At 32.9% G+C, this 10,349-nt stretch overlaps 1 protein-coding gene and 1 long non-coding RNA gene across 2 annotated transcripts; both read left to right on the forward strand.

Moving 5' to 3' along the window:
- The first annotated feature begins 1,991 nt into the window (after positions 1-1,991).
- On the forward strand, positions 1,992-3,473 carry LOC131595027 (uncharacterized). Its single transcript, XR_009281692.1, has 4 exons — positions 1,992-2,052; positions 2,163-2,627; positions 2,732-2,804; positions 3,192-3,473. It is a non-coding gene; the product is annotated as an uncharacterized LOC131595027 (long non-coding RNA).
- A 29-nt stretch (positions 3,474-3,502) lies between these two features.
- Positions 3,503-7,010, forward strand: LOC131595028 (uncharacterized). Its single transcript, XM_058867247.1, has 2 exons — positions 3,503-3,680; positions 3,911-7,010. The coding sequence occupies exons 1-2, from the start codon at positions 3,656-3,658 to the stop codon at positions 6,259-6,261; spliced, it is 2,376 nt and encodes a 791-aa protein (XP_058723230.1). The 5' UTR covers positions 3,503-3,655; the 3' UTR covers positions 6,262-7,010.
- Positions 7,011-10,349: the final 3,339 nt, after the last annotated feature.

Raw genomic sequence — 10,349 nt, forward strand, 5'->3', positions numbered from 1 at the left:
GTACCCAGGGCTTCAGCCCCCATCGCCAATTGCCAGATAATAGAGGCATCAAAACAGGCATAAGCCTTCGTCGCTGTTTGCCAATCCAGGCCGTCGCTAAAACATGCAAATCATGAGACACTGATGAAATGCAATAAATCACAAACACGTCGCCAAACATCGTCACAAAGGCATTTGCCTACATCGCCAAAATATATCAATAATTATTGATAAACAATCGCCACCTTAAATCCTGCACTTCGCAATAATTCACAAAAACTCATCGCAACAACGCAATATATTACACGACAACTCAACAACAATAATCCATCACAGATAATTCACGCAAACATCGCCATACTTCACAAAACTCACAAAAATATGTCACGTCGCAACATCACCAAAAACACCGCAAGCACAACGGTTATCGGATTATTCCCGAACACTCCAAATATTATTATATGTTATTAACTTGTAAAAAATTATAACGATATATAGTTATAACTCGACAGAGTTTCCACGGAACTCTAAACAACTCTACAATAATCCCTACAACTCTAAAGTACCCAAAAATCCTCTACTGATAACTCTTACATATAAGAGTAACTGTTATAAACCTAATGGTCTGACTCAAGTAATAATAGAACATCTCTAAAGGGTCAAATACCTTCAATTTTAATCTATGGTTTATCAAATTTGACTCTAAACAACTCGAAAGCAACTCTGACAACCCTATTGACAACTCTAACAACTTTATTGACAACTCTAACAAGATTGAAAATAACTTAAATTGATCAAATAATTCAAATATTCATTCCTAACTCAAAACCCCTAAAATATTAAATCATTATTATTAATTATCCTAATGAAATATTATAGATTAATAAACTTAAAATAGGATCTTCAGTATATTTACCAAATTTGTTATATTTATCAAAAACATGCTGATGTACTATATACGTGATAATACGAAACGCGACGGTATATAACCATATAATATTAATCAATAGTTTATGAATGAAAATGATGTTACAGTACCTTAATATATATAGCAACAATGCAATTTCTATTTATACATGAATGAAACCTAACTAATATGCAATTATATCATATTAACCATTCAGTAAATGTAAACGAATCAAAAGTTATAGATACAATATTATAGGTATCACATCACAGAAAATTATCATTAATAAAATCAGCAAAACATTAATTTATTATAAAATTATAGAATAAGTTTCAGAATCATCATCGATCACAGTTTAATCCAACTACACAGTCACAGAGATGCCATTCAATTCATAGCATCAAACAAATTCACCAATCAAATGTCGATACAATATCACACAATTATTCACATAGTAATATAATTTTTCACACAAATTTCCGACATCAATTTAGCAATTCACAAAACAATTAATCGCACACCAAGAGATATTAAAATTCCCTAAACCCGACATACGGTCCATCATATCCCTGCTTATAGAGAAAGAACCCCACCCTTACCTTGTATTCGGAGTCCGCTCTACAATTCCGGTCGAATCCAAGCTTTCCGGCTTCGCGTAATTCTTCCGTTTTTCTCTTCACGGCATATTTCTCGTATCTCTTTTCTCTTCCTCTTCTATGCATAAACACTTCCACGTTCTCTTCTCTTCTCTACAAACCCTTATTTTGTTTTACTGATGCCCAAAACCTAATATTTTCCTTTTACTTCACAATATTATTATTATTCTCACAAACTCCTTAATGGGCCTATATTCACACCTCCAAACTACTAATGTCACCAACCAAGTTAATTAAACAAATACTCCAATAAATTAATAATATCCCTGATATTATTTCTCCGATTAACCAACGAATTTAATCTGACTTTCCATTCAACCGCTCGAACGATATAATAATTCACTTACATTCCTTAGATTAATTCCGGTAAATTCCTAACTCCGACAATTTCAATTAATTAAATCCTTGATTAATGTAATTAACCAATTAATTAAATTCGGGGCGTTACAGATTTGGGCAGAGAAGGTTATACCAGCTTCCTGGAAAAATGGGGTGATATGTGATTCTGAGGTTCAAAGGACATAAATTGCACAAGAGGGTTGCTAATGATGTTACATATTTTTTCTTAACATGTATTGCACAAGATGGAATGACCTAACTCTATTGTGCTTATGTTGCAGGAGTCTTGCTGGATGACTTACATGTTGCCGAAGATCTTGCTGTAACTGAAACAACATATGTTAAGTATCAACACTGAAAATGCTATATTTCAGGGATCTCGGTGACAAAGAAAGTTTCCCTCCCATTGTGTGATGTAGTTTATGTTCTTTGAATTCATTCTAACTTAATTGAACAGTAGAACCGCCAAAGAAGTTAAGTATCAGGTTGATACATGCTACTTAACAAGGAAAAAATATGCCTTATATAAATTTCTATATAATATTAATCGCAAGAAACTATTTTTCATGTGTTCAATTTTCTACAAGTTTTTGTTATAGAGACTCGTGGAGTATTAAGTGGCATGGTTAGACGGCTTTCGATTGATCAATTTAAAAATGGAGGCAGGCGGGTCAGTAATGGCACTCCAAATAATGTAAATGCTGCTAGAAAGTTATTATTCTGGAGCATTTAGAAGTCAAGGAATGGTAGGTGAATATCCTTTAATTATGTTTGTCTTCTAATTTTATTCTATTGGTAGTTTTGGTAGGAATGATACATTCTCTTATGCTGATTTATATGTTTTTAACAGTTGAGTTCCAGTCTTGAAGAGAAGACTGGGGTGGACACATTCAATTCTTCACTTGCTTCATTAGTTCCATCAGGTGTGTTGCATTCAATTAGGAATTATGCTTCATACATGACAGATTAGATATACACTATAAGAGAATATATATGTAATCTCATATATCCTCATAAACCTTTATAAGTATACTGATATAATAGATTAGATAAATGTGGTATTTTACAAGGGTATTTGCATAAGGTTTACAAAATTTACTTTTGGGCTCGAGGGAACTGAGTTAACTAAAATTTTAACAAATTTCTCAAATTATCTTATCAGCTTTTGCAAACAAAGAGTATAACTGTATGTTATTTTTCAATTAATTATGTTGTATACGACTTCCTTAATTTGATTGACCTGACTTGCTTCAGATTTGATTCTATTTCAATTACTTTTTAGTCAGTAACATGTTACCGTTTGATGTCAGCTTTCTATAAGGAACTGCTTCATTAGAGGATCAGTGGTGACATATGTGCAATTGCCTCCAGAAGGTGTGGACATTGAACTATTGCACGATGCCACAAGGAGAGAATCCCGGGGTGGTTGATTTTGTTATTAATTATTATTGTAATGTATCATACAAGACATCTATTGGCTGGAATATTATATATGTTATCGTTCATGCTTAAGAAAGAAACCATTAGAGGATGCCAAGGCTATGTATCTTAAGAATTTTTCTGCTGTTATCATTCATGCTTAAGAAAGAAACTATTAGGTGATTCAAAATTGTCGTAATGTTATGATCTCAGATTAATCAGTATTAAAGAATTTAAGGGACACATGGCATGTGATCCACAAATGAAGGAGTTGGGGAAAGAATATGCTAACAGAAAGATTCCTTAACATGCTATAAGAGGCAATGCAAAGGATTGGAAGAAGGCAAGAAAATTGATGAAGTCTCTCCTCTCTCTCTTTGGTACTCTCTTATAGAGTAATGATTAAGTCTTATACTTAATCTTCTTCTATCTTTCTACTAGTTCTTTAGTTTGTCAATTTGCATTTGTATTCACTCAATTTCTATTGTATTGTTTCAAGAGAATTCTATACAAAGATATATTTCTCCAATTGTCTATATTTTCTCTGTATTCAATATTTCCAAAAGGGGCTAAACCCTTACATTGGTGCTTTCATCTATCACCATGGCAGATAGTAATTGTATGAATGAATTGGAGGCAGCCATTCAAAGACTCAACGCCACAATGAAGAAATTCATAGAAGAGGAAGATGTCCGTTATACTGAGTACACGATGTTACGCACAACTGATGCTTTGCGTTTGGACCGCGTTGAAGAGCAATTGGTTGCACTTCAAGTGAGCTCTGCTTCTAATGGTGATTTGGACTCAAGTCTGCAATATCCGGAGAATCAATTGCAAGAAGAGATCGATGCTTCTGATTTGCTCGATGTTGAGGTCTTGACTACACCTTACACGACTGTTGAGATTACTCTTTTAGAAGTTTTAAGAGAAACCTTGCTAGTTGTTAATGCTTCTGATGTGCGTAGTAATCGAGTGATTGAGCCATCGATTTCAGTTTTTAATGGAGCTCCGAGAATCAAAGGTTTTATTCCTTCCACAGGCGGACACGATTGTAATAGCAAGGAGAATACAACATTTGATGTAGATAACAAGCGACTGAAGTCTTCACCTGTAATCATCTCAGAAGACTTCAATATCGTTAGGGCGCTTACCCTTCCTACGATTCTTCTATCAGATCCAACTGACATAGTATCCATTCCGCCTCCGCCGCTCGCCCCACCATGGCTACATCGCTCACTTTACTCCAGATCACTTAAGTCCCCACCCTCATCCAAGGTAAACAACCTTCCTCTCTATTTCCAATTTGAACAGAAAAATTTATTTGGAACTCAATCTCACTGTACACCCACAATTGGTAGCCGAAATCCTAGTGTTTATCTGCTAAAATGTTCATCATCTGCTTATACCAATATTGTGTCCTCATGTGAAGCACACAATCTGTTTGTTAAAATGCCCAACCCATGTGATTTCTCTTGTGTCATTTTTAGAAGTCTACTGAGTATGATGCAAATCCCTGCAAGAGTTGGACAAGTTGATATGGACACAGCTAACTATGCTGCAAGTTCTATTTTGTTTCATAATAATCACAATTGCATGAATTATTCTTCATCTAGTGGCCTTGTGGTCGAGTTCGGTTTAATTTCCAGTATTGGAACATCCTCATTTCTATATGATTTAATGGTTGACTTTGCTTGTAATTCTCGAGAGACTGCAGTACTTTTGTCACAAGTTTATTGGAATTATAATAAGGAGCCAAATTCAGGGGTAAGAGCAAGGAATATGAATGATTTGAAATTTCAGAAAGATGCTTCAGCATTTGAGTTCCTGCGGGCATATGGATTCCATGTAGCACCATTATGGTTTTGTGGGTTTCTAAATCCTGAAGCCACTGTTTTATGGAAAGGAAAGACATCATATAATTATACATTTTTTATGATAAGATACAAACCTTTGGCTTATCATGACTTATACATATCGGTTCAGCTCAAAGTACACAAAATCTATCAAATTGAAAACTTGGGTGCAATGACTCTCATCCTGTACAAAAGTGTTTGCCATCACTTGTTTAAGGAAAATGTTATGCATTCAATTGCTCATAAGAAGTCAATGTCATTAATGAATTTTATCTTCTTTGTTGGTAAAATGACATTCAAAAGATTGTGTGTAGTTTCCAAGGAAAACGGGTGGAGGAAGGTCACTGTCTTAAGTTTAAGAGTCAGGCTCCTTGTACTTGCCAATATTACATTCCAATTTGAGGCAGCTGGAATATTTTCTCAGAAAGCACTTGGCTTGGATAAACGTGTTAATAATGATGACGAAATTTGCAGTCCTGTGTCTGCAGGTTTCATCAAACCGGAACAGTTATCAGACTCGAGTGTCTTAGACAACATCATTGTGAAATCAACAACCTTTTCCATGCATTACCGGAGTCTCGCCAGTTCGAATAGAATTGATGTGATGATGACTAGCTCCATGGAATTCACTGTTAATAAAGAAATAACACATCAGTCCCTGGATGTCAATACATTCACTTATGGAGACAATATAGGTAAGATAGGGAAGACCGACAGAAGCCTAGAGGTTCATAAACGTGGGAATGGAGATCTACTCTTTGTTTTCGAGCAAACACGTTATATGAGAAGTGAAAGAGAAAAGTCTGGAAATAAGAATTGGAATGATTGGGACCATATTCTAAAAAAATTCTCAGCCAGCACAAAACAGATGCTTTCTAAGTCGTTTGATAAGCCAAATTTGAGATTGATTGGCATGCTGGAAAATGTTCTACAACAACTACAACAATTGGCTCCTAAACCATATATTGTTCTCTGTCTTAGCTACATGTACGCTCTTTCGCATGACGGTGATAAGAAAGTTGTGGATTTAATTTCTTTTTCTCTTGTGCGGCAACAATTCAATCAATGGGATCCTGGTGGATATTCAATTGACTTGGAAGCCATTTGAGTAGATACTACTATTCCCCAAATTGTCTCGGCTTCAACCTTGAGGACAAGGTTTATTTTAATGGGGGGAGTAATGTTATGATCTCAGATTAATCAGTATTAAAGAATTTAAGGGACACATGGCATGTGATCCACAAATGAAGGAGTTGGGGAAAGAATATGCTAACAGAAAGATTCCTTAACATGCTATAAGAGGCAATGCAAAGGATTGGAAGAAGGCAAGAAAATTGATGAAGTCTCTCCTCTCTCTCTTTGGTACTCTCTTATAGAGTAATGATTAAGTCTTATACTTAATCTTCTTCTATCTTTCTACTAGTTCTTTAGTTTGTCAATTTGCATTTGTATTCACTCAATTTCTATTGTATTGTTTCAAGAGAATTCTATACAAAGATATATTTCTCCAATTGTCTATATTTTCTCTGTATTCAATATTTCCAAAAGGGGCTAAACCCTTACACATGTCTACTCTATACAGGAAACCGGTTTATTTTATGAATTATGCAGATATGTGACTGGAAATTATATTTGAAAAACTCAACTGAATCAGACAATTCAACCTTGAACTGTGAATTTGCATTGTCAACATTTCAGTTATTTGAGTTTTTTCGATTGTGGTATTATTCTAATTAGAGCGGTTTTGAATTATGATTTTGTGATTGATGTCTTAACCCTGTGTTGTGAGAGCAGCTGAAAAAGATGCATGTAGAATATATTTGTACAACCTATGTTGAGGAGTTATGTGCTGCTGGTTTAACGGTCTATTTCTTGCTGTTTGCGCCTGCTGCCACATCTGCAGGAAGTGGTATCTACAGCTGCGGAGAACCAGTTCAGTTTTATCAGTTATTTCACGCTATATTTTTTGTTCCCAAATACTCCAAATTGTAAACCTGGAGAGTGACATTTGATCTGCATTATGTTGCACAATGTTAACAAAATTATCTAATATTGAAGATTAGCGAAATGGCAGACAGAACTGGCTCAACAAACAAATTTAGAGGCATAAAGCTCAACAAACAAATTTAAAAACTTTAAAGCAAGATTATTGAACACAGTAATGAGATTGATTAAATTTTCAATAAATTAACTCATAGGATAATTAATGAGTAAATTTTATACTATAGGACTTAAAATAATTACAACTAATAAAATCAATTCCCGTAATGTAGCTTAGAATAAGGTAAAATCATATATATTTTTAAGTAATGCATCCACTATGTTTATAAAAGTAGCATATGATTATTAATTTCAAGATTGGAGGAAATCGGTTGGATGACACTACAAACATATTTAGAATCAAAGTCTCACGTGATTATAAATCCATAAGATTACAAGGGCTATTCTAGAAAATTTAATTATTTATGAATCAATAAATTTTCTCTATTGTAGAAATTATATAAAATCGGAAAAATGAAACTACTGATCTAAATATGTAATGAGTTAATAATTTAATAAATTTTATTTTCTTATATCGTAGAAATTATATGAAATGAAAAAAATGAAACTATTGTCCAAATATGTAGTGAGTCAATAAAATTTTAATAATTTTTTTTGATATTGTGAAAATTAATTGAACGGAAAAAAATGAAATAATTGACCCAATTAATTTAATAAAATAATAAATTTTATTTCTCATATAGTAGAAATTATATGAACCGGAAAAAAAAATTGTCTTTTGAGGCAAATATTGAATAATGGATTTTTATGGACTATCTTTTTTAAATGAGTGAAAAAGATTAAGATATCTTATTAAAAAAGATTGAGTATATATTTTAAAAGTGTATAATCTCTTATTAGTAAATAATTAAAGCTGTTGATTTATCGAATAAAAGTTGCAATAAAATTTTTTTAATCATATTATTTGTTTATATTTCATCTTCTACATGTATACTTATTTCAAAATTTTTTTTTCATTTTTTTTCTTTTTTTTCCACTTCATATTTTTATGACAGTCTGCAACAAATACGCATTCAAAACGATATCCACCTAAAGTATGAATGAAATATGAAACTACTGATCAAAATATTTTTTATTAAATATATACATTCAATTATTATTTTTTTATGGTAACTAGATATTTTTCTAATAAAAAAATATACATTTAAAACAAATGCGCGTCCCATACCAGAATCCGTGTGAACGCACGGGTTTGTTACTAGTTGTTCCTGAATTTTAAAGCTACATAGATCATGCAGTTAAAAGAGGGACCTTGATCCCAAAAAAGACAAGAATTCTGATATATAAAACAGAGTTTCTACTAAAGTTGTTTGGATGTGTGGTTCTATGCCATCTTATATTCCTTCTTTTACCTATTTTATTAAGAATATTTGCATGTTTGGTCTTGTTGATTTTTTCAATTTTTTATTTTTTTAAAATTGTTGGCTTTATAAGTGGGTTGAGCCTTTTATCAATTCATTTAATTGTTTAAAACTGAAGTTTAAATTTAAAAAATGGTCCTAGCTGGTAGGATTTTAGGAAGGGTGCATCCCTAGGTTCTCTGTTTGTTCATAGTTGATAGTGGTAGGATCTATTGGTAGGTACTAGATAAATCTATTCAATTAGTCATGTTATACCATTGAGCCAAAGTCAGCTAAGAGCAACATTTAGGTATTTTTATGGATAGTGCCTCATAACTTTATCAAAGGCAAGGTATATTTCATGATTCTCTATAGGGCCAAATATGGAAAGCTAATGCATTTGTATGTTGTTTATATTTAGGATCACAATTCTTAAAAAAATTCCAATACAATTCATAATAAATACTGATTATTGTTACCACTACGGTCTCAACTGCCAATTACCCTGCCTGGTCCCTCTCCATCCACATTATGCTAATGAAACAAATGTCTCCATCGGTTTCTCAACTTTAGCCAACGCAAAGGGTCTATCACATGTTCATACCATAAGAAAATGCATTCTAGATTTGAAGTGGATGACATTTTTGTTGTTGTTTATGGACAAATAGGTGGCTGGTTCTAGCATGGAAAAAAAGCTGGTGCAGTTATGCTATAACATTGGTTTATTTATTTCGGGAAACTTTACCATATAAGAATTTATGCTTTATTGGTGTAGTTCTTGCTGGAACAAAACCTGGATCAGTTATGCTCAATTGTCCAGGCCATTTGCAGTGTCTAGGCCATTTGCATTGAAGCCAACAAGAAAAAGACTGCACAAAAGTGGCCCATCCACTACACAAAAGAGATGTATGTATGTCCAAAAGCTGTTTAGATCAAAAACTATTTTTGTTTTATGTCCAACAAATGAGTTTAGTTTAAATATTTTTCCTTGTGGCCATTCAATTTCAAGAGGATTCATGTCTTGTTTCTTTAATTAAAAGATGTTCTGGATTACTTTTATATTCATATGTTTCATGGTTCCTCTACAGAAAAAGAGGGCAGCGGATAATCTTCAATCACATATTTTCCTAAACTCGTGTCTTCAATTGCATTTCAATGTTCTTCAGTCACAGCTCTTGATGACGGCCTGTGCAACTATTAAGTCTTCCCTGCTCAAGACTCTATCGCTCGTGTGTGATTTCCTACAAGATAAAGGCAGCTTCAAAAGATCCAACAAGGGTTAATAGCATAGTAGGAATACAAGGTTTGTGATTATTTAGTTGATAGTGTCACTGGTTGTCAAACAAGCGAGAATGTTTATGTTTTATGACTAACACCAGAGGATCTCATTTTAGTTTTAGGAATGATTAAAACTCATATGATTATCCAAATACATGAAATAATGATGTTAACATCTTCCATAAAATAATTAAGGGTGTGTGGTGTAATAACATGTTCTGTTTTTTTTTTTTTCTGATTTGTTTTATCTATAAATTCATGTTGATTAGTTTAGTCGGCAATTGTCAGTAGAGGAATTGATGTCTTAAATTATACACATGATGACACTTCAAATTTCCATCATTACTATTACATTTTTTTTGTATAGTATTTTATATGTAACTAGTGGGTAACTTTTTTGTATAGTCTTTTATATGTAAATAGTGGGTAACCCGTGCGTTTCTGCTGTTGGTGGGACTGATTTTATATATATATATATATATATATATATATATATATATATATATATATATATATA

This window comes from Vicia villosa, linkage group LG4 (assembly GCF_029867415.1).
Source record: "Vicia villosa cultivar HV-30 ecotype Madison, WI linkage group LG4, Vvil1.0, whole genome shotgun sequence".
NCBI classification, from domain to species: domain Eukaryota; kingdom Viridiplantae; phylum Streptophyta; class Magnoliopsida; order Fabales; family Fabaceae; genus Vicia; species Vicia villosa.

Coding starts and splice junctions, on each gene's coding strand:
- LOC131595028 (XM_058867247.1), top strand. CDS start 3,656: ATGAAGTCTCTCCTCTCTCTCTTTG. Junction 3,681..3,910: donor GTCTCTCCTCTCTCTCTTTG/GTACTCTCTTAT, acceptor TCACCATGGCAG/ATAGTAATTGTATGAATGAA.